The 24,234-nt window shown below is 53.4% G+C and overlaps 1 protein-coding gene across 2 annotated transcripts; it reads right to left on the reverse strand.

Annotated features, from left to right (window-relative positions):
- Positions 1–501: 501 nt before the first annotated feature.
- LOC102533694 (uncharacterized protein C1orf167) lies at positions 502–17,717 on the reverse strand. Of its 2 annotated transcripts, none has more exons than XM_072975383.1 (18): positions 17,654–17,717; positions 17,110–17,222; positions 16,837–16,939; positions 15,121–15,248; positions 12,818–14,076; positions 12,565–12,608; positions 11,917–12,124; positions 11,110–11,246; positions 9,820–9,935; positions 9,217–9,403; positions 7,200–7,375; positions 6,519–6,696; positions 4,939–5,107; positions 4,683–4,837; positions 3,811–4,019; positions 2,587–2,731; positions 1,256–1,663; positions 502–850 (listed from the first exon to the last, which is right to left on the reverse strand). In XM_072975383.1, the coding sequence occupies exons 4-18, from the start codon at positions 15,188–15,190 to the stop codon at positions 832–834; spliced, it is 3,480 nt and encodes a 1,159-aa protein (XP_072831484.1). In that variant the 5' UTR covers positions 15,191–15,248; positions 16,837–16,939; positions 17,110–17,222; positions 17,654–17,717; the 3' UTR covers positions 502–831. The 2 variants fall into 2 exon arrangements, with proteins under 2 accessions (XP_072831484.1, XP_072831483.1); XM_072975382.1 differs by having other exon boundaries at positions 502–1,067.
- Between the last annotated feature and the right edge of the window lie 6,517 nt (positions 17,718–24,234).

Genomic DNA, 24,234 nt, shown 5'->3' on the forward strand with positions numbered 1-24,234 from the left:
TGAAGGAAATTTTTCATTTATATTTTCTGATTTTTTTTGTGAATAGCATGTTTCATTTTCTAATGAGAAAAAAAAAACTGGACAAAAAATTGCTACTGACCCCCTGTACCTATCACGATGCTAGACTGCACCAGTGACTTACAGTGAATGTAGATGTCTGTCTCCCTAATAGATGTGACCCAGGGCATGTCCTTGCAGTGGACCAGCGCTGGGCTGGCGCTCTGTCGTTGCTCAGTGAATGTGCGCTGATGGGCTGCTAGTTGGCTGCCAGAACAGGAGGCTCTGAGAACCCTAGGGGTGCTGTCTACAAGGCCACTGGGCACCTGGATAAGCATCCAGCCGCCCTTGCCCCCTGGGCTGAATGGAGCTGATTCTGAGGCCACTGACTCTCAGGTCATTTTGGACCTCCCAGCCCACCTGGGCCCCATCTCACCTGCTTCCCCTTCCCCGGGGCTGGAGCAGTCATCAGCACCAGGAGGTGCCCTCTGGTGGCCAGCCTGAGCCAGTGCCTGACGTCCACCCTGGGCCTGGGGTGGGCTCTGGGCCCAGGATGCTGGAACTGGGTGACGGAGGTTCGCTGGACACGGCCCTGGGCTGCTGACTGGGCCCAGGCCTCAAGGACCCTGGAGTGTGGGCTGGGAGGAGGGAGGAGCCCACACAGGGGCCATCAGGGCCAGGGCTTTACAGCGGGTTGTAGGGAGCCCTCCCCAGCCTTCACCAGCGCCCTGCCGTGGGGGGACCCTCCAGGCAAAGCCCCATGCCTGTGCTCCTCCTCCCCCATCCCTTTTCTGGAGAAATCAGGGTAAAATGGGCACGAAGAGCAGCAGAATATCACACAGAGACAGGCATCCTGTTTAGGGAACAGAGAGAATGCAGTGCTGCCAACTCCGCTTTCCCTCCCCGCCTCCACAAGCACTGGTTTCTATAGCACCTGGTGTGTGTCTGGCTGAGCTGAGTGCTTGCTCACTTAGCTCTAATCCCAATCCCCGGAAACGCCCTGCAAGGCAGGCCTGTTAGCCTCCTTTGACCTTCAAAGTTAGAGACTTGCCAGAAGAGGGGTCAAACAGCTGGAAAGAGCAGAGCTGGGATTTGACCCCAGGACCAGCTGCAATAACCAGGGTCTCCTGTCCCCATCACAACCAACCCCCTGAGCCTTGCCACCAGCCGCCAAATACCCTCCACCCCAGCCCAAAACAAGCTCAAGGCCCGAGCTGGAAGCACAGTGCAGGGCTGCCCTCAGGCCATGGGCACCCACCTGGCGCTCAGCTTCCGGGCAGCGTGGGCTCGGCCGGCCTGGTGTAGGCAGGACTCACGCACCCACAGCGTCCAGCACAGGGCCTGGGCCCGGACTCTCTCTTCTGCCTGCTGGCGGGTCTCGAAGCACTGGCCCAGGGCTGCTTGCCCTGCAATGGGGGCCTGGTGGGCTCGGTCCCTCCTCAGCTGCCTATCCACCTGGCACCCCTGCACACGGCGGCTGCTCCAGCAGGTGAAGGAGACCCGGGCTCCGCGCTGCTTCTGAGCCTCAGCTGTGGTCACTGGGACTTCCCACCACGTGGCAGATGTGGCCTCCAGAGCCTGTCTCCTTGGGCCATCCTGGAAGGCTGGATGCTTGGCCCACGGCATCCCTGTATCTCTCATGACTCCAAACCGGGCCTGGAAGGGGCTGCAGAACAGAAGCAGAGGAGGTGCCCAGCCAGTTGTCACAGTCAAAGTCACCTTTATTTAAAATCACACCTGAAAATCCCCCGCAAACCATCATAGGTTATACAGTTTCGCACACGCAGCCCTGTGCCTTAAAAATGTAAGGACCAATGTGTAACAGGTGAAAACGCTGGTCTTCATCCAGAGCCTCACACAGGCACCCGGGCTCAGGGGAGCAGCTACTGCCTGGGAGGGTGTGGGAACCCAGCAGATGTGGGGTCAGGTCCCACTCGGCCAGGGGAACAGCCACGCCCTGCCTCCCCTGACAAGCCCACCTGGGGCAGGAGGTCAGAGAGGGAGATGGGGGCTTCCACTCCCCGGGTGGCCAAGAAAATGTCTACACCCTTCAGATGGGACAGCACAGAAGTCAGCCACTCGGCAGTGAAGGGGTCACCTGTCCCCTCTCTTTTTAAACAGGCATCAGTCAACTGTATACATGTTTTACCAGAACACCTCTATTTAAGTCAAGATGTCGCTCTCTTTTACCGCATACAGAACTCCTCTGTGCCACGACTCCTCAGACAACGCTCAGAATTGGGACATGTTACAATGGACGTTTGAGGGACTGATTTCCCCAACTTAACTGTGAGCTCTGAAACCAAAGGACTGGCCTGGCCAGGAGGTGGAGACCTGGGGCACCGGGTGGGCTTAGGGGCTTGCCATCCCCCACCTCCTGATCAGCCCAGATAACGGAAGATTGGCAGTCATGGCTCTATGACTCCAGGCCGGGATCTCCCTTCATGCCTTCTTTGCCCGGGTGCCAGGCCTCCAGCCTGGGCTGCCCCTAGAGCTGCAGAGGCCACCCAGCTTCCCATCCCTGGGCTCTCTCCTGGCCTTTCTCAGGGTGGGGATGACCGTCACTCTCCCACCCACAGGCCCACCCACCTCTGCAGTAGGAGCTGCTCTGGACCAGTCGCTGCACGTCTCCGACGAGCTGCCGCCTGCCGCCAGCCCCGGAACACAGCCCTCCGCAGGCCCTGGAGCCGGACCTGCACCCACCTCTGGTACTTTTCACCCAGAAGCTGCTGCCCTGTGGCCAGAGAGATGCTGAAGTACCACTGGGCGCTCATGCCAGCCTTGCCCTGGGCCCCGGGGAACCGTGGGCCCCTGCTCAGCCAGCCAGGGCCCTCTACCCACGTGGGAACAAAAACCGAGGAGGCCACCTAACTGGGTTAAAATGCTTCCATTACAGGTGTCCTACTGGTGACCAGACCAACAAACTCATAGACCTTTTTTTTTTTAAGTTCTTTTTAAAATTTAATTTAATTCTATTTTGAGGGGCAAGTTATTAGGTCTATTGATTTATTTATTTTTAGAGGAGGTACTGGGGGTTGAACCCAGGGCCTTGTGCATGCTCAGCATGTGCTCTACCACTTAAGCTATACCCTCCCCTCCTCAACTCATAGACCTTTTTTAAAGAAATTTCTTGACAGTGTTTAGGAATTAGGAGAATTCACATAAAAACATGGATTTCCAGCTTTTCTTTAAAAACCAAGGTCTGGCAACACTGGGCCAACATTCCTGGGCAACAATTGGGCTAGAGAAGCAGCTCTCCCCAGTGAACAGGACATGAACTTTCCAGAACCACCAAGTCTCCACCTGCCAGCCCACAGATACGATACATTGTATATAGTGGGAAGCCTTGAAAATGGCCCCCAGAGATCCCCGCTTTCCGTGCTGGCCCCTGAGAGCACTGACACTCAGCCTTCAGACCTGGCGCTCCTGACCGCCAGTCGAGGATAAAGATGGCGATGACGATGGTAACTCTATGAGAAGCTGCACTTTGTGTGGACTGTCTCACAGAATCCCCACAATCACTCCATGAGGAGCAGACCACTGTTATCCGCATTTTACGGATGAGTAAACTGAGACTCAGAAAGGTCAAGTGGCTTGTTTAAAGTCTACACAGCCAGGGATGGAAGAGTGGGGACAGGAACCCAAGACTACAGTATACATGCCCCGAGGTCGCCCCCTGCTACCCAGCCCTGGGTGGGCCCTGTGGGGGTTCCCATCACCAGACTCTGTGCTGGAGGGCCCAGAATCCTGGGTGTCTCTGATAGACCCTGGCCCCTCCCTCGCCCTGGTGCCCCATCCCAGTCCCCGACTCACTCTGCCAGCACGAGTGCCAGTGGCCCAGGGCACGCTGCTCCAGTCTCCGGCCCCACTCCTGGGCCCACTGCTCCGCCTCCCGCCGCTGCACTAGCCGCCGCCGCCACAGACCCAGCGTGGCCCGGCAGCTCCGATCCCAGGCCCAGCGGGCAGCCAGCTCTCTCTGGGCTCCTTGGGCTGTTGCCCAGTGGCTCCAGCCAAGGAGGACGCTGGGAAAGGGAGTATCTTCTGTCAGGATGGTCCACCCTGGGCCAGCCTAGCCCTCCCCTCCCCTCAGCAGCAGGGAGGGGCTTGAGGTGACTCTTCTCCCTGTTTCCATCACAGGGGAGAGTGGGTTGTTGAGGACTGGAGGGTCATGCTACGCTGAGGGGGTGGGGATCAGTGGGACCCCAGACCCCCAGTGTCAGGTGCTGTGCTCAGCCCTAATGATAAACATTGCTGTGAACTGGGTGTTCGCTGGTGCCAGGCACCGCGCTAGGGGATGTGTTTGTCCCTATCTCACTGATTCCCACTGGAATGAATACTATAATTACCCCCATACAAATGGGGAGACTGAGGCACAGAGAGGTTAAGCAACTTGCCCAAGATCACACAGTCAGTGAGAGGCAAAGCTGAGTCACCAGGGCTGGGAAGTTCTGAGAAATGATTACCCTGCAGAGGGCCTCGCACACCCCTACACATCTCAGCAGGGCAGGGTAGGAGGGTAGGAGGAGCAGAGAGGACCTGAGCCCATGGTGTGAGAAGGGAGCCCTCTGGGATGCAGGCCCCAAGGGGATGCAGCTGGAAAGGGCAAGGAAAGGGGGTCACCGGGAAACAGTAAACACACAGGGTGCTGGGCAGCATGCTCGCCTATCCTGGGGAAGGGTCCCTACCGCCTCTGAAGGATGCTCTGGTGCCATCTTGCTGTGCTTCGGGACTGCTGGGCCCATGCCTGCCAGAGCACAAGACACCTCTCCTGCTGCCGCCGCCCAGCTGCCCATAGGAATTTCATTCGGAGGGTCTCCAGGAGAGCGGAGGCCCTGGGAGCCTGGGGAAGGAGGTATGGAGTTCTGGGTGTCCTGGCCCCTCCCATCCTCTCCTCCCCTCATCCCCTCCCCACCCTAGCCCTCCCTGTTCTCTGCCCCTCACCTTCTCCAGTGAGCTGTGGGGTGTGTTGCAGCCCCGCCAGGCCTCCCTTCCCAGGATGCCGCCCAGTGGTTCTGGGACCAAGGTGGTCCTGCCTGGATCCTGTGCCCTCAGGCGCCACCCCCTCAGGATGTGCCGAAGCACCCGGCGCTGCACCTCCTGAAAGAAGGAGCTACAGGAAGGGGCAGGTAAGTGCCCGGGCCCCACCCAACCCCCGGCTGGTGGGGCTGGAAGGGCACCACCACTGGCCAAACACTGGGCCAGAGCTGGGGACCACTGCCCCCCAAACGGGCTGCACATTGGGACCACCGGGTGCTCTAAGAAATACCGGTGCCCACTGGCGTCCTGAGATTCTGATTTAACGGTCTGGGTACGGCCTGGGCTTCCTGACTTTCCACTCATGCGTAGCTAAGGCAGGGACCACTTCTCTACCTGCACCCATTCTGTGATCCCCGCCACATTCCCTGGGTGGGTGGGGGCCACGCTGTTGATGAGGGTGGAGCCAGGCCCTGGGCCCAGCGACCCAAGACTCAAGAGCCCACGTGTGTAACCACACTAGGACTTCTGCCTCTGCTCAGTTATAAAGATGGAGAAACTGAGGCCTGAGGGAAGGTCATTTCCCCAAATTCTAAACAGCAGCAGACTTGGGATCCAAACACTCATCTCAGGCTACAGGGTACAGGGCAGCCCCTGATATGTTTCAGGGAGATATGGACTGTGCCCTGGTACCCAAAGGCCAGAGGACAGACTGGGGGAGGGAGGGCTACATTCGGAAAGAGCATGGTGAACTGAGTTTCTCTAGAGTTCCATTCAAAGACTTAGAGTCCAAGCGGACCAAATGGGTGTGAGGCTGATAGATACCAAGTGTCTGGCTTTCAAGGACAAGTTCTGCCGGCTTACATTCCTCCAGACATCCCATCAGGGAAGCTGACCCCTCCTAACCCCCACCATCCCCCTCACCCACAACCATCTCCTTGGGCTCCGAATCCCAGCAATGACTGTCTTATATAAAAGCACCACCAAGAAGCTCTCACTATGGGAACCTTCTTGCTGCTGATTCGCAGTGCGATTTAGAGCAAGCTGCTCAGCTCCTCTGAGCCTCAGCCTCTCCACCTGTATAATAAGGCAAATGGGGGCAGGAGGATGAGTGGCTCCTTCACTTATTCATTTACAGTTTTTATCCGGGGACCTGCAAGATGCTGGGAGACAGTGGTGAGGAGACAGGTATGGTTCCTGCCACCAGGGAGCTCCCACTTAGCCAGGAGATAGCTGAGAGGTGGGTCCAGATTCTGGGGAGGGAGAGGATTATTAAAACAACTTTCCCATCAGGTTCTAGCCACCGTGGTAGAACTCAGTGTCTGTGCCCCTGGCTGCACCCTGGCCCCCACCGCTCTCTGCTCAATCACTGTCTCTGTTCCTGGGCCACCTCCCATGGCCCCACACTTGGCAACCACCACAGTGTGCCAGGCCCCATGCTGGGGCCACAGCGAGGAGCAGGATGTGGTCCATTCCTTATGGGACACTCCATGCCCATGCCATGCCCCCTAGACCCAGTCCCAGGTCACAGGTTCGCGGACACTCACTCAGCCTGCTGGCGCTGGGAGAGCCGTGTCCTCCAGAGCAGCAGTGTCCGGTGGAGGGCCAGTCTCCGGCAGGCTTCCTTCAGGGAGGCCTGGCCTTGCTCCTGGGGCAGTCCCACCACCCTCAGGCCACAGGCTGTGGCCCTTCCAGGGGCTGAACTGAGGAGGAGGACCATGTTCCCTGAGAAGTAGTCAAGAGATCAATCAGTGACCTCCCTCTGCCAAAGCCATTGGTGGCTGCCATCTCAGGGCCCTTAGGACCTCTCCCCTCATGGGCACTGCCCCCTCCCATCATCCCCAAACCCTCCCTTCCAGGACACCTCAAAGATCCCATCTTCCCCTGTCAGGCTTTGGCCAGGGGCAGGGGCTGCGTGTACCCCTCAGATCAGGAGCTTCCTAGGAGCAGGGGCTACATCCTTCTAGGCAGAAGATGGACCAGACCTCTCACCTAGAGGAGCTCGCGACTGGGTGCGAGGATAGGGCCCAGCAAGGCCTGCTGCTCTAGAGACCCCTGTGGCCCCTCCGTCCCAGGCCTGCCAGGCTGCACCCGAGACAGCTCCTCATCCCCTCGCCTCCCACCACAAGAACCCATGTAGCAACCAGGGCGACTGCAGAAGGAGCTTAACTGACACCGTGTGCCCGGGTGGGAGGGAAAGGGAGCCCCTTGGCCCACCACTCGCTCACCCGCCTTCTGCCGGCAAAGGGTCAGCTGGGTCACCTTCGCCCCATCTGAGGCCCGGAGCCGCTTCATCTGCACCCACTGCTGCAGGCACACCCTCAGGGTCCCCACCCGGCGGCTGGCCACATGTTTCCGGTACTGGGTCCCTCTTTGCACGAAACGCTGCCAGGCCCCAAAGCACCTGGAGAACCAAGAGAAAGTGCTGATGCTGATGGAAATGATGGCACCTCGGGCCGCCTGCCATGTGCCAGACACACTGCTGAGGCCTTGGGCCAGCCAAGCATTCTCTGAGCCTCAGCTTACCCCCCTGTAAAGTGGGGCTGCTGTAAGGACTATGCAGCATGTCATGTGCTCAGGCCCCGCCACGATCACTTCCAGGTGCCTGGCTGGCCTCAGCAGCCACCTACGTGGCCTCCCACCTCGACTCTTGCCCCTGCCCCCCAGTCAGTTCCTATATGGTAACCAGACCGGTATTTTTTAAATCTCAAATCAAATTATCTTACTCCCTTGCTAAAATCCTCCAGTGGCACTCCCCTTGCTCTGATGATAAAATTTCCACTCCTCCCCACTGCCCACAAGGCCCTGCATGATCAGCCCCCCCTCCCGAGCATCTTTCCAACTTCATCTTGAAACATCCCTGCCCCCAACCCTGTACTAACAGTGTTCCAACTTGATTGCGTTCTTTGAATTTTCCATATTCCCCTATCAGAGGCTTTTTTTCTTTTTTGAATTTAGTTTATTATTATCATCTTTTTTTAATTTTTAAAATTTATTTGGGGGGGTAATTAGGTTTATTTATTCATGTTTCGAGGAAGTCCTGGGAATTGAACCCAGGATCTTGTGCGTGCCAAGGAGGCACTCCACCACTTGAGCTGTACCCTCCCCTTCCCCTGTCGGAGGCTTTTCCACATGCTGTTCCCTCTGCCTGATGCTCTCATCTGCTCTCCCTGCACTAGTCAACCATGTCTCATTCCCATCTCCGCTGAACCCCAGTCGAAGTCCGCCCCTTTCATTAAAAGTTGTCAGAGAATGGGAGCAGGGAGGGTATAGCTCAGTGGTAGAGTGTGTCCCTAGCAAGCATGAGGTCCTGGGTTCAATGCCCAGTACCTCCACTAAAAAGATAAAAAACTAAAAAAAAAAAAAAAAAATTCTCTTCGAATATCAGAAGATGCAATCCACAACATGCAGACAGTGGGCAAACTTTACAGGATAAACAACCTGGTTCCTTCAAGAGATAAATGCCAAGGGGGGAAAAAAGCCACAGATGGGTGTGCATAGAGTAAAAAGAATTTATGACTTCTTAGCCAATGACAACATGTGGGCCTTACTTAGATGCTGATTCAAACAAACTATAACAAGATCTATCTTGTAAAACAATTGGTAATTTGAATGCTGACCAGATAGTTTTTGATAGAAAGACTCTTTATGTTTTAGAGATGCTACAGAAATATTTACAGATGAAATGGTAGGGTGCATGGGATTCGCCTCCAAATTATGTTGAGGATGGGGAGTAGCTGGGGTACAGACAAAACAAATTTTCTCAGGAGGTGATTTTCTTGAGGCTGGGTGATGGGTGCACTGAGATTTACTATCCTGTTTTCTCTACTTTTGTGTAAGATTGAAATATCCCATGATACCAAAGTTAACAAGTCAAAACGCAAAAAAAAAATCTTTTCTTAGAGATCTATGTTTCTTCCCTTCACCACACTTAACTCAGGTGGTGTTCACGCTCATCTTTTGTGACTGCTAATTTCCTGTCTGTCCCCGCACTGGGCCATGGATTCCACGAGGGCCAGTGACAGCGGGCACTAAGCTTTGCGCATAGCTAAATCCAGCCCCTGGGTGGTGTCTTGCAGGTCTTAGCCTCTCGGTCAATGGTGGCTTTTTTCATTTCATATCTTCATCGTTGTCTCTCAATACTGGGAGTCAAGAATTGACTTAAAGAGCATCTCCCAGATGCATCCCACCCTCTGCCCCAGGAAGGGAGGGTCCCCATTCCCACACTCGTCCACTTCCCCCTACCTGCAGAGCCAGGCTGTCCGGCGCTGGGTGTCCAGTGGGGCCACCCAGGCTGCATGTGCAGCAGGAGAGCACCAGGCCTGGGGGGGTCTCTCCCTCCTCTGAGTCCTCACCGTGGCCTGGGAGGCCTCTGCCTGGACCCCCCTCTCTTGCATGGCCCATTCCTTCTGATGGCACCACAGGAGGAAGACTAAAGGGAGGAAGAGAAGGAGAAGAGAGAGTGAGCAGAGGGGAGGGCGGGGGCCAGGGGGACCCCTGACACCTGGGATGCTCTCCATCTCTGGGCCTCAGTTTACTCCTGAGTGAGTCATGTCTGAGGACTTTCCAACTCTAACATTCGGGCTTCTGCCCGGCCTGTACCAGCATCAATGGCACACACATGTAGGATGTGCACCTCTCATCCTGTGTGTCCTCGCACTGGTCACTTACCTTCTCTGTGACTCAGTTCCCCATCAGTGAAATGCGCATGATGCCTTGCTGAGGTCGCTATGAGACTCAAAGGAGATTGTGTCTGGGAAGTTGCCAGAGTAGAGGCTCAATAAACACTCACTCAGGACCCCCAGCCCTGCCCTGTCTGCCCCGCCTTCCCAGCACCCCACATCTCACCGGCCAGCTGTGGCACAGCATGCAGAATCTGGACTGCCCCGTTTCCTCCATCTGGCCTCGGCCCAGAATGCAGTGGAACTGGCCCAGCTCCAGCCTCTTCCCTCAGACTTCCTGGACTGAGAGTGAAGTTGCCCAGAGAGAAACTGATGTGCAGAAGGAGGGAGGGGATGGGGTCCCAACCTGTCCAGCCCAGCCAAGACAGCACTGTCTTCCCGCAGGAGCAAAGGCGCACTAAGCCCTGCCCCCGTCCCCTTCGTCCTCTTCCAGACAGTACATTCTATTCCTGCTTCGGAAAGCGATTTGAGGGGAGGAGTTCTGCTTTTGCTTTATTCTCTTCAATACTGTTTGGATTTTTTTTTTTACAACAAACATCTATTAAAATAAATATTACTTACGTAATTATTTTAAACACATTTGTTTAATTAAAAAATAAGAACAAAAACAACACATCGCTGTAGTGGAAAATTGAGGAAATGAAAAGAAAATAATCACTTTAATCTCACTGCTCCAGAGATAAGCACTATTCCCATTTTAGCATTTTTTGGGGGGGTGTGGGGGGATGAGATATTTATTTACTCTTATTTTTAATAGTGGTAAAATACACATTAAAATTTACCATCTTAACCATTTTTAAGAGAAGAGTTCTGTGGTGTTAAGCAGTTCACATTGTTATGCAACATTTTCGTATTTTTCCTTCTGGTCTTTTTTCTATGCACTGTTTCCCTTTCACAGAAAAAAAAATCTTAGGTACTATTTTATCCTTTTTTTTTTTCATTTAACATTGTCATAACCCTTATTCCTTGTCATTAAAAATTCTGTGCGAATACCCATAAAACTATATTTCCAGGAAGAGGGGTCAGATACACGGGGAGGGAGATGAAGCTTTCAAATTAATTGAAGTGCTTCCAGCTATTTTGAATGTTTTTGCAGATCAAGCACACATTACTGTTAGGATTAGAAATAACATTAATAAAGCTACTGAACCAGAAAAGAAAGAAAAAAAGAGGGGGGAGGAATTTTTAAAATCTTGATAAACATCATATTGAACAACTGCCAAATGTTCATCACACAGTTAAAACTCTCATTTTCTCGCTGTTGGGTGTTTAGGCCGTTTTGAAGTTTTTATAAGTATAAATAACGCCGTGACAAACATCCTTTTGTGCAAATCTTTGTCCCTGTTTATTGATTTCACCCTCATTCTTTAGTCAGGGAGGAGGGAGGGGGGACAAGGAGGGAAGGCCACCAATACTGCCCAGGACACAGTGACCAACCTGGGGGGTCCCAGACTACCTGTTTCTCTGGGCAGCATCCACCGCTGGCTTCCTTCCTGAGAAGCCTTGGTCCAGGCCTGCCCTGGAGGGTGGGGGTCCTGGTCCGGCCTGCACATGGGGCTGCCCCTGTTTCTGCTGCTGGGTCAGGTTTCTCCACTGGGTCAAGAGAGAAGGGGAGGAGGGAGTTTGGCTGCAGCCTCAGGTGCGCTCTCAGAAGGGCAGCTGGGACGGCAGGGACAGCAGCCAGACATTTCTATCAGATTCCAAAGCTTGTGGTCTTAACAGTTAGACTCTCCTGCCTCTATGGGAATGAATCAATGGGGAGATGGAGCCCAAGAGGAAGGGTTTTCCTTGGGAGACAAAACCTGGGCCCTTCCAAGCACCCTTTTCCCAAGGAGGAAGGAAAACAGAAGTGCCCTCCCAATCCTGGCTAGCAAACCGCTAGCGAAAAAACAGCAACCACTTAAGTGCTAGAGTGTTTGCTATGTGCTAGGCAGGGTTCTGAGTTCCTTATATTTACTATTTTACCTCACAACAACCCTGAGAGGTCTGTACTACTATGATCCCATTTTACAGCTAAAGCGACTGAGGCACAGAGAGGTTAACTAACTGGCCCGAGGTCACACAGCGAGAAAAATGTGGAAGAAAAAGAAAGTGGCAGAGGAGATAGTATTTGAACTCAGAGCCCTTTCACGTGTCTAGGCTGACAACCACCCACTCTACTGACAATCACTCAAGAGGAGCAACCTGCGTCCCAAAAGAGCCTCCTCCCCCAAAACACCAGCATTTCATCACCTCCTGGCAGCCCAACCAGGAGGTCCCTAACCTTTTGGAAGGCCCGGTTCAGCAGGACCTGCATGTGTCGCCCCGACGCCGCCTCCATCTGGGCTTCCCGGAGCCACAGTGCCCACCACAGCGCCCGCAGACCCCTGCGCAACAGCTGCCGGCGGCCCAGCGCCACGGCTGCCGCCACTGCCCGCTGCCTCTGCACCAAGCGCCACCACCCTCTGAAACATCTGGACGCCCACTGCCAGCTGGAGGCAAACCAGGCTGATCAGGGGTGGGCCTGGCCCCCCAGCCCCAGGGAGCAGCTGGGGGCTCCACACCACCCACGTTGCCCTCCCAGCACAGAGGGTGATGCCCCACGCTGCGGCAGGAGGGCTGTCTGGAGACGGGGAGAACTCCCCTCTACGGATGGCTAGCCTTGGGAATCCCAGTCAAGAAAGCTCCTGGAGGCAGGAGAATGCCCTGTTGGACTGCCAAGTGTGCAGGGCAGCCTCCCAAGTTTAAGATTCCTGGCAGCTGCTGTCACCATGTTCCTGTCCTTGGGACCCAGGAGTCTCCCTCCCACTTAAATCCTGCGTGGACCTGACATCTGGGTCTTATCTCCATCAGGCCCTAGTCTCCAGGCAAATGGGAGAGGAGCTGTCCCAAAGTGTGGCCCCTGTCCCCATCCCCCAGCCCATGGCCTCACCGAGCAGCCTCAGACTCCAGGCTTCCAGTGTTTCGGAATTTGTTCTTGGAAAGCAAAGGAACATGATACAGCTCTCAGGCCGAGAAGCAAGCAGGACTGGACACCCCCTGCCAAGCCTGCCTGCATGGCCTCCCTTTCTGAGGGAGGGTGACAGGGCAGTGACAGCCAGCTTAGAGTGAGAATTCCCAGGAGGAGGCAGCCCCCCCAGTCCCTGAGGCCCCAACTCCCACTCCCAGACTCCTCTGGTCTCTACCTGCAGGGCAGTCCTCGTGGGGGCCGTGTCTGGCGGACAGGAAGCCAGCCTCTCTCCCTCCTTGCTGATCTGCTCCCATGGGGTCACCTCCCCTCCTTCCTGCCCAGGGAGGACGTCCCAGGCTGAACTGGAGGAGGCTAAAGAGCAGAGGCTGGCCTCCCTGCTGCCCACACCTTGAGAGAGCAAGGGGTCCCCCCTCTGCCCCCGGCCATATGTAGTCCCGGGGGAGCACTTCTTTCCTCGCCTTAGGCGGTGGGCACCAAGGATGCCCTGCTCAGGGTCAAGGGCATCCCCAGGCAGCATCTGCAAAGTGGTCTCCATCCGTGCAGGCTTGTTGCTTGCCTGAGAGTCTGAGAGACCATCCTGGATCCCTGGGGTCTCTGGGAAACCCACGGTTTCCCTGAGATCTCCAGAGTGTTTTTTCCTCTCATTGCAGGACGCAAGAACTGGCTGGCTTGGCTGGGGGTGAGCAGGGACTGCCTGACCAGCACTGGTCCAGGGCTCCCGCTGCACAGGGCCTGAGGATTCCCGGGATGCCTGGCACCTGAAATGGGCTGCCTCGTGCTCCAGGCGTCGAACGGAGGCCAGTAGCTGGTGGATGGCAGCTTGCGATGGGGCCCAAGCCCGGCTCCAGGCAGGGACAGCCAGGTCTTCCAGGGTGAGGGGCTCCCCCACGAGCCTGGAGGTCGAGCCCCCCAGGCCACACCGGGATCTGAGGCCCGGCTGTGTGTGCCAATTGAGAGGGGCCAGGCCTGCAGTGGGCCGGACATCTGGGCAGCGAGTGTCTGTGGCCAGCAGCCGGGACCGTCTCAGGCTGGAGGATGGGCGATCCAGTGGCCCTCGGGATAGGGGGCTTTCCCGGGGCCTCAAGTTGGGCCAGCTTTCCTGAGGCTCCAGCCAGAGGCGGGGGCTGGTGTGACGTCCACACTCAGCCACGCTGGTCTCCCTGATGCTCAGGTTACTCTGCTGGATGGCAAACTCTTGGGCTCTCCCTTGGGGCCTCCAGGCCAGGGGCTGCAGGTTGCTCTGCTGCCGGAAGCTGGAGTTGATCAGCCACCCAGTGGTGTCCTTCAGGGCGAGGCCCAGGCTGGGGCCAGGGCCGGCCAGGTTGGTCTGCACCCGGCAGGGCTCCTGGCGCAGCGCTGTCCCCGGGGAGGGTGTGGCTGCAGGCCCTCCCCTCTCGGCCTGGCACACGGGCACGCACCGGCCATGTCTACTGGCCAGTCCGACACCCAAGCTCTTCAGGAGTCTTTGTTTCTCTAAAGGGAGGAGAAACAGTTATGTCCTGGGGGAGGACTCGGAGCTCAGTGCTCAGGTGGGACAGGTGGGGAGGGACAGACTCCAGAGCCCTGTCGTCCAGTGTGGACCGATGGGCACACCCGGGGGTCTTGTGTAAGAGCTGTGACTTGGCCTCGGTGCAGGGACTCAGAGCAGGGACGGGGCAAGCCAGGGGAGGGGGAGGGCACAGGGAAGCAAGGAGATAGCTGGGAGGCTGTTGAGGGAGTCCCAGGCGAGAGGTGAGGGGCCTGGGATGAGGGGTGGAGGAGGGGGGAGAGAAGGAGACAGATGCAGATCTGCTAAGGAGGTGGAGGCCGAGAACGGGATGAAAGGAGACGGGCCAAGGATGACTCCCTGGTGTCCAGCTTGAGCAAAGAGGTGCTGGGGGCAGCAGCTGGGGTGAAAGCAAGACCCAGTGTGTCCAGAGCTAAACCTGAGCTGCTCTGGGAACCGCTGGGTGGGGCTTAGAGCCCCTCCCTGCCTGCTGGTCTCCCCCGTCCCCAGGCTATTCCACCGCTGGGAGACAAGGCCTCCTGGGAGGGCCTGGCAGGTAGAGTGGGCCATGAATGTTTGTAGTTAGGAACTAAAGGTCAGAGAGGTTAAGCAACTTGCCCCATGGTCACACAGCTAGAACAGAGAAACATGTGAATTCACACATGTGAATCAGAATCTGAATTTGTTCTTGGGCTGTTCCCACTCTTGGCTGTACCTGCTCTGTGGCCTTCTGGAAGCCCCAGTCACCTGCGCAGGGACGTTCCCCAGCCCACCACCGCTGGCACAGACTGATCTGCCAGAGGCCCCAGCCAGGCCCACTCCTGGTCCCCCCTCTTTCTGACCTCACTTTCTGTCCCTCCTTTGCGCCCCAGGCTGGGAAGACTTTGTCCTGGCCCAGCTGGCCCTGTGCAGCTAACCTCTGGAATTAGCCAGGCCCTAGGCTGGCCTGTCTGGGAAAGGAGCTCTAGGCTGCTGCTACCCGAGGGGGCCCAGCTCCTGCCACCTCTGACCCAGACCCATGAGCCTCTTGCCTGGCCTCAGGGGGGTTGCAGGCCTAGGGGGCACATTCTCCTTGTGGCTGATGTCAGGTCTCAGCTCCATGGGCTCCAGAGCAAAGCCAAGGTGGCAGGGTCCTTGGTCCACACCACAGCCAGTTGTACTGTTTGATTAAAGGCAAGAACAAGGTGCCCCGCTCCCACTCAGCCACACTCATCGTGGTCCCACCCCCGACCCCGACCAGCATCTCTGAGGTCTAGCCCTGACTGTCCTGGTCAGGGCCCTTGGGGTCTCCTCTCCCCACACCCTGTACCGTCTCTTTGCTTTGTAATTTTCTCACGTCTTCTGGCACCCATTCCTTGTAACACTGATGACAGACCCCTGTGGACCCTGCTTCTTGAGAAGCCCTCTAAAGTGGGGGCTCTTTCTCTCAGACCTCCAGGCAGGAGGGGGTCCCTCTTTGCTTCCTGTCACCATTTCTCAACCATTCTTCCTCTCTTTTCTAAAACACTGGTTCTAAGCTCCAGGCAGGCCAGGAAGGAAGTCCTGGTCATTCATTCCCTGAAGATTTCAGCTCCTGACTCACTGTCACCTTCTCCAGCACACACCTGTCCAGTTCTGGGTGGCTTCACCGGCCACGCGGATGATCCCTCCAACTCCTGGTCTGCGAGCCCTTGACCTTCCCTCCCACCATCCTGTCCTTCACCTGACCTCAGCCACCCACCCCCAGGGCCCCCCAGACTTCCTATTTTACTCACAAAATACGGCCATTCGAAGAGAAATGCCGCAAGTCTCCTCACTTGCCAGCTTCGTGCCCATGGCCTCTCCTGCCCCCTCCCCCATCCTGTGTGCTCGCATCCCCAGCCTGACCCTCCCCTGTGCTCTGGGAGTCATCCAGTCTCCCTGCCCAAGACCAGCACCTAGGGCCACCTCCGGCCTCTGAGTTTCCATTCTGTGAATCAGGAAAAGCACCTTTGCCCCGCAGTGGCCCCCCAGCTGACTCAGTCCCTGACCGGGGTACAGAGCTGCGGGGCAGGACACAGGCTATGATGTGGCAGGGCCCTGTCCCTGCCCCCGAAGTCACTTCCCCCATTATCCGCACTTCCCCTTTCTTGACTGATTCATTTCCATCAGCACTTAAACAAGCAGTTGTTTTTTCCCCCCGTCCTTAAAAAGTAGAAACACCCCCAAAAACCCACCACCTTGAGCCTCCAGGACCCAGGCCATTTCTCTGCTTCTCATCACCCTCAAATCCCAATTCCTTCCCCCCTCCACCTCCGCTGACCTCACTGCAGTCAGGCTCCCCTCACCCCAAAGCTACCCTCCTCCAGGTAACACGGGTGGTGCCATGCCCTGGCCAGTTCTCAGCCCTCGGTTTTCTTGAGGCAGTGAAAGGACTGTGGTCACTCAGTCTCCTTGGAGCCCCTGCCTCCCTGACTCCAGGATGCCAGCTCTCACTATCCCTCCCTCCCTCCTGCCTGTGGGTTCTTTCCTGTTTCCTCTGCTGTTTCCTCCTCTTCTCAGCGCTCAGCCCTGGACCTGTTCACCCCCTGATGCATGCACCCCAGGTGATCTCAGCTTCAGATATTTCTCACCCAGACTCCCATCCCTCTCTCCTCCCAGAGCAGCTCCATCTGGACACCCTGACTCCTCGCTCCCTCACACAACATGCAATCCATCAGCTAATCCCATCTCTTCTACCTTCCAAAGACACCCAGGATCTGCCCCCTGCTCACCGCCTCCATCCTCACCTCCCTGGGTCAAGTCACCATCCACTCTTGCCTCCTAACTGGTCTCACTTCTGCCTTTGACCTCACGCCTGGTAGTCTCCTCCCGACAGTGGGCAGACTGACCCTGAGAAGACGGAGATCAGAGCATGTCCTGACCCAACTCAAACACCCTCAAAGGCTCCCCAGCCCACTCAGTCCTCAACCCAGACCCTCCCTGACCTCTTTCCCCCTGCCTGCAGCACCCTCCCCACCCCTTCCTGTCTCTACCCCTCATGGTTTTTCTCCATGACTTACCACCACTTAACAGATGGAAGAAATTAGTGTTTGTTGTTCTCCCTCCAGTGGATTATGAGCCACTGTCTCCCTTTCTTCCCCGCTGTATTCACAGCACATGGAATAAACAGTACCTGGCACAGAATAGGGGCTCACACACTGTGTTAAGTGACTAACTGGACCACATGAAGCATCACACAGCCTCTAGGATGCATGCGGTCATTAAATCTGCATTGCAGCCCTAAGAAGTAGGTCTCTTGTTTAGAGATGAGTTTAAAGAGATTAGTTGCCCAGTCCAAGGCCTTATAGCTGGTCAGTGGCTACAGAGGGGCCACCCGGGGGGGGGGGGCTGACGCCACAGAGCATGCTCCTAACCAGGACCACCCCCAACCCTTACCTCTTTCCAAAGGAGATTTGAGACAACTCAAACCACAGTATCCCTTCCTATCCCCAGTCCCCCTGATGCCTGGGCTCATCTGCCCATCTATCTGCTCCTCCCCCTTCCTCCCCTCCACCCTGTCTGCGCCCTGCCAGTCCACCCTCATCCTTGTCCAGTTAAGCTTACCAGAGCTTCCCTCCTCTTCCCACCGGAAGAATCCAGTTTTCCTGCCCTCCTGGACCTGCCCTCCTGGACCTGCCCTCCCTTGCGTCTGTCTTCCGCTGGTCCACCTTCACCCAGTCGAACCTGAACGTGGAGGGGATCTCAGGTGGGACGGCTAACGACCCAGGCGGCTGCGGGGTGGGGGCGGGTGGAGGTGTCCGAGAGCGCGCCGCCCAGTGCCTGGAGGCTGCCTGGAGGGTGCTCGCTGCGCCCCAACGCGAGTCGTGAACGTGGCGGCGGGTGTGCGTCTGCGCGCGGGCGCGAGGGCAACGGCAGCGTGGGCAGGGGCCATCGTGGGGGGCGCGCGGCTCCCCCCGTGACGGCTCTGGTCTCATACTGCGCATCCAGCGGCGAGGCAGGTGGCCTCGTGCAAACTTCTCGCATGTGCAGAAATAGCAAAACTCTGCCCGCCTTCGGGTCCCTCCGAAACTGGCTGGAATCCATCTTCCCCACTCCTCTCCGCGCTGGGTGTTTGGTTCAATCACACTCTCCTCCGGGCATTTTCCACCTGCCGGGTCTCTGCCCACGCTGTTCCCCACCGAGCCCTGCCATGCCCTTTCCTTCCTCTGTCCAGATCGTACATTTTCTCCTTTCTAAATACCTGCAGGTAGAGGAGAGAGCCCTGGGCCTGCAGTCAGAAGACTGTAATCCAGATCATTTTGCTGCTGCTGTGTGACCTGAGGCAAGTCCTTAACTTCTCCGAACCTCAGGCTCCACATCTAGAAAAAAAAAAGGAGTGGGAAACAGCAGCTCTGCTACCTCTTGGGTTTGATGTGAGAGTCAGATGTTTAACAAATAATTACCAAAAGCCTTCTTTTAAACTCTAAAGCAATTCTTAAAGAAAAGGGTGATTATTACTTAAGTCTATGCATCTAACATCTCCCCCTAAACTTGGTGGGTTGACCCTTTTGATAGTTGATCTTGGGCCTCTTTTATCTCTAGTAATACTCTGCCTTAAGGTTAAGTTGGTCTGATATTAACTTAGTTACACCAGCTCCCTTTCGGCCTTATTTGCCTGATTTAACTTGTTCATCCTTTTACTTTCAGCCTTCCTGGGTCTGTATACTTTAGATGTGTCTCCTACAAACACACTGTGCCTGGAATTTTTTAAAAAGTCATTTACACATGTATGATTATGACATAATACCATCTTATTTTTGTGCTTACTAACAGTCAAACTTCATGTTTTGGTTTTTTTTTTTTTCCTTTGTCGAGCGGAAAAAAAAATGCACAACCTAAAAATTGAGTTACATTTTACTCAGTAGACATTTCTGAGGGCTTAAGCCCGGGATGCTGCCTCTCAGATCACGCTGAGAGACTGCTCTGAGGAGCCAGGGGAAGAGTCAGGGTATATAGGAGTTTTTGCAACAAAGACCACGTAGTTGCAACATCAAAAGATTACTGTTAATTAAAAAAAGGCAGACATCTCAAGCTAAGCAATTTAGCGCTATTTTTATATGGGAAGGTGCAAAAGTCTGGGCTCACTGAAATCATTCCTTTGATATGCACCTAGCTATCTAGGGCCAGTATCCTGTTCCTTCCCATCCTGAGTTCCCTCAGGGCGCACCGTTGGGGGTGGTGGCAGAGGACAGGCTGCCTGCTTGTCTCCATTCTGAGTTCCCTCTGGCTCGCTGCTGAGATGGCTTGAGATGGCGGTACTGGCTGATGACTTGTTGGCCACAGCATCCTTTGTTTACTGATACGGCAAGCAATAATTTTCATTCACACCTTTCTTGACTTTTTTAGAATTGATCGAGTTTTTCTTTTTCCTCATTTTCTCCCCCACCATTGTTTTGGAAAATACACATTTCATTTCCATTCTTTCAGTGGTTATCCAAGACATTTTAATATGTATGTTTCATTTAACAAAGTCTAATGTTAATCCAGTTTTTAGCCTCCTTCCAACTGAACACCGTGTCTGCTCAGCCCCTCCTACGTGTATTATTATTGTCTTGAACACTAAACCAGCTATATACTATTTCCTTCATGCGTGTCAGATCTTCCTTAAGGAAAAATGTCCTTCTTCCACAAAAAGGTTCTTTAAGACGTTTCTGTATTGAAGTCTGTTGGTGATAAATTCTATTGTCATTCCTCTGAATATGTCTTTATTTTACCTTCATTCCTGAAAGATAACTCACTAGTACACATTTTTAAATTGATGGTTCTTTTTTCCACCACTTTGAAGACATCATTCCTGTCTTCTGACTTCTGTTTTTGCTGTTGAGACATCAGCTGCCAGTGTAATTGTCATTCTGATGCAGGAAAAACGAATGTGGGACATGAGGAGGGTCATGTCCCAGGTCTTGGTTGAGCCCCTGGGACGTGACCCACGAAGTGTGGGTCCTCGGCTTCGCACAGGAAAGAATTCAAGAGCGAGCCACAGCTGAGTAAAGGTAGATTTATTTAGAGAGATACATACTACATAGAGTGTAGGCGAGAGAAAGGCCACGAGGTGTGGGGTTGGGTGCTCAGTAAAGTAAAATAGATACACACTCCATAGACAGAGTGCAGACCATCTCTGAAAATGAGGGAGTGAGAGAGGCTGCAAGGCGTGGTGTTGCCCAGTTTTTATGGGCTTGGTAGCTTCATATGCTAACAAGTGGGAGGACCATTCCAACTACCCTGGGGAAGGGGCTGGGATTCCCAGGAATTGGATCACTGTCCACTCTTTGACCTTTTGTGGCTACCCTTGGAACTGTCATGGCACCTGTGGGCATGTTATTTATCATGCTAATATATTACAGTAAGTGTATAATGAAGCTCAAGGTCTCCTAGAAGTCAGATCTCCTGTCATCTTGATCCTCAAGGCCTACTGGGAATTAAGTCTTCTACCATCTTGGTGTTAATTACTATGTCATTCCTTGAATGGCTGTGCCCTGCCCCCTTCCCTCCTGTCTCAATTCCTTTTAGGACAATATGCTTTAACTGCCTTTGGGATCTTAATGTTTGTCTTTGGCATTCTGCCATTTGCATTCATCCATTCATTCTACAGCTTTTATAAAGCACTTATGGGGTGCCAGCGCTGTTCTAGGTGCTGAAGATACAGCACTGAGTGAACAAAGTTCCATTAGGGTGACTATCCATGTGGATTTCCTTTTATTTGTTCTGTTTGGACATTGTTTGGCTTCCTGGATCTGAGGTTTGGTGTCTTCCCATTTTAAAAAATTCTCTGCAGTTATTTCTTTGGATAATGCCTCTCTCCCATTGTCTTCCTCAGGAACTCTGACTGTATTCATATTGGACTTTCTTATTCTATCCTTTGTTTCTTAACCTCTCCTATTTTCTGTCTCTTTTGTTGTTGTTGTTGTTGCTTTTCGAGTAATTCCTTCAAATCTACCTTTGAGGTTACCAATTCTCTCTTCTGGTGTATCCATTCTATGAATTAACCTATCCATTGAGTTTCTAACTCCAATCACTGTGTTTTTCATTTGTAGAAGTTCTATTTATCCCAGTCTCCATGCTGTCAACCTCCGGCTCTAAAATCAAGAAGTTTCCACAAGGCCTTGTCCAAGTCTTCTCTTCCTGGGCCGTGTTCCCAGCTGTGGAATTAGGAGGACCTAGGAGATCAGTTTCCATTTGTGCTGTAGGGGCCCTGTCTTCGGACGATGGTGGTGATGGGGTGGTGTGCTCTGTTTCATATACTGAGTAAGATTTCTTTTGAACAAAGGGTTTGAAATAAAATGGACTTTTCCAATCACTGGGCTAGGGGGAGCTCTAAGCTCCTTTCAAGTTGAAATCTGTGATTCTGAGTTTAGATCTTTGATACAATGTTTTATAACAACCTGTGGACTCTGACGACAGTCTCTGGACTGACAGGTGTGTGCACAAGCCCCCAGCCACCTGGAGAACTGAACCCTCGAGATCTGCTGTTGCTGAAGGCGTCAAAATGGCTTCCCTGATGCTAAGGCAGCTCAAAGAATATACTAGGATTGATTAGCTTGTTTTCTTCAAATTCTTTCTAGCTGACTAGCCTGTTTTCCCTTCTGCTACTACTATTGTTTGATTTGCCTGATTGATTATGTGCTTAGCAACCCCAACCCTGTGTTATGCCTCACTCTAAATAATTGGCACCTAAAACCAGAAGCTATGTTCCAGCAAGAAGGTCACAGAATGATAACCTTAGGAAAATGATCAGATCTTCCAGAAGCCCCCGGGATGCCAAATGGATTAGATCAAGACAGGAGAGGTCGTGGGCAGATGACCCTTTGGCGGGCCACCTGAAGTTCTCGTGACACCTGACGAACTCTTGTAAAAGAACACTGTTGACTGACATCACTGCTGCACCCTGTCCTGTTGACCTGTATAATCACCAAGCCCCAACCCCAAGATGGATTCACAGTTCTTAGGCTCGAGCCTGCTGAGTCTCCCCTTTGCCCATCAAACCAGTAAAGCTGCTCCTTTCTTTGCTCCCAAACTTTGCCTCCGAGTTTGAATTCCCTTTTTGGGGTGTAGAGGCTGACTTTTCGGTCACATTGCCAGTGAGGAAAATCTGTTTTACTTCCTGACAGTTTGTTCAGTCTTTTGAAAACTTGTACTCAATAAGTGTTTATAGAATTGATAATAAATGAGTAGATAAATGGTCAGATGAGTAGAATTAATAATAAATGAGTAGATAAACGGGGTTCAGGACATGCCACCCCAAAATATGGCGCCTTGGCATATTGAATATTTTAAGCTGAAGGAGTTTGCGAAAACAGCAGGAAGTTCACTCTGACCTCCTCCCTCCCGCCACCCACCCCCCTGCCCTTCTTTCCTGAAACAGGTGATAGAACTCCCAGGTGAAAGGCGCCTTGGCATATTGAATATTTTAAGCTGAAGGAGTTTGCGAAAACAGCAGGAAGTTCACTCTGACCTCCTCCCTCCCGCCACCCACCCCCCTGCCCTTCTTTCCTGAAACAGGTGATAGAACTCCCAGGTGAAAGGTGCCCTCTCATATCAGGAGGAAAGAAGACATTCTTATCACAGTGAGGGGAATTTATGGCCGAGAAATCTGTATAAGCAAACCTTGTTAAACTCACCCTTATCTTCCTAGTTTTTTCTTTACCATTTACAACCCCAAGCCCAAACCCCTTTGTCTTGTCAATTCTTCACATATTTCTTGTTTCTTTGTCTGAAAGGTATAAAAGCATTCTGCTCTGGTCATGTCTCTGGGTCTCCATTCTCTTGTCTATGCAAAAATTCAGTGAATTTTGTCTACTTTTCTCCTGTTCATCTCCGCCAGTTTAATTTTCAGATCCAGCCAGGGATCCTAGGAGGGCTGAGAAAAACTGTTTCCTCTTTACATGGGTCATCCCTCCCTCTGAATAATTAACATGGTAACACAGGTCCTAAGATTCAGTGGTTATCTCACTGAGGCTCAGTGAGGTTAAGAGACCATCTAGTCTCTGACACAGCCAGTCACAGGCTGCAGATGGGATTTAACCCAAAATGCATTGGCTCCAGAGCTGGCTTGGAGGGAGGCTATGAGAGTTGGAATTTCCTGGCCGATCTGGAGACTCTGAGGACGGGCCTGAGGCAAAGGAGGCAGGGGGAGCTCCCTGCTCTAGTCCAGTTTTGGCCAAAAGGAAAACAAGTGACCTCCCTAGGGCAATTTCTCTGGCTCCTTCATCTGGAAGGCTGAGTTTTGTGAAAACAAGAAAAGCAAGATTTGCAGGCTAGATAAGTGATTTCAGCTCCGCCTGCAGGAGACCAGAGACAAGAGGAGTTTGCTTCCTGTGGTTGACCACTTCTGGAATGGCAGACACCAAGACTAAAATGCAGACTATTTCCCAGTCTCTATAGAAGCTGGCCTTTAAAAAATTTATGTTTATTTTTACTGGGGGGAGGTAATTAGGTTTATTTATTTATTATTTCTTTAACGGAGGTACTGGGGATTAAACCCAGGACCTCTTGCATGCTAAGCATGCACTCTGCCACTGAGCTGTATCCTCCCTGCTAGAAACTCCTTTTAAAAAGAACTCAATAAAAAAACCAAACAAAACCAAACAAAAAAACCCACAAACAAACAAACAAAAACACCTAAAACTAAATAAATAATAAAATAAAATAAAAATAACACAGTGGTGAGGATATCTGGCTGGAAAGCCCCATTACCTCAAGCGTGGCCCATTAGAGACTGAGCTCCTAGCCTTGCTCTGAGCCTGGCCTCCCTGCCTCCTCCTGGTGAGTGGCAGCTCCAACCTCCAGCTGCTCAAGCCCCAAACCTTGCAATCACGGTCTCCTCTTTTTCTTCTGCATCCAGTCCGTGAATGAAGCTTGCTGCTCTGCCTCCAAGACAGATCCAAGAGCTGCCACGTTGGGCGAGATAATTTGCATGTGGTCTTTGCACGCTGCTTGGCTGTGTAACAGCAGGCCTCGGGCCCAGGATACCCCCTCTCCAAGAGATGAAGAGCCCATGCACCCTCACAGAGCTTGTCACCCTGAGTGGGAAGATCCTTCCCTGTTTCAGGCCCAGTAGATGCTCTTTTGTTCTGCTTAAGCATGTGTGTCATATGCGTAAAGGAAAAATATGGCTGCCATATCAGCAAACAAAAGGCGGTTGCAGC

Source organism: Vicugna pacos, chromosome 13 (assembly GCF_048564905.1).
Source record: "Vicugna pacos chromosome 13, VicPac4, whole genome shotgun sequence".
NCBI classification, from domain to species: Eukaryota; Metazoa; Chordata; class Mammalia; order Artiodactyla; family Camelidae; genus Vicugna; species Vicugna pacos.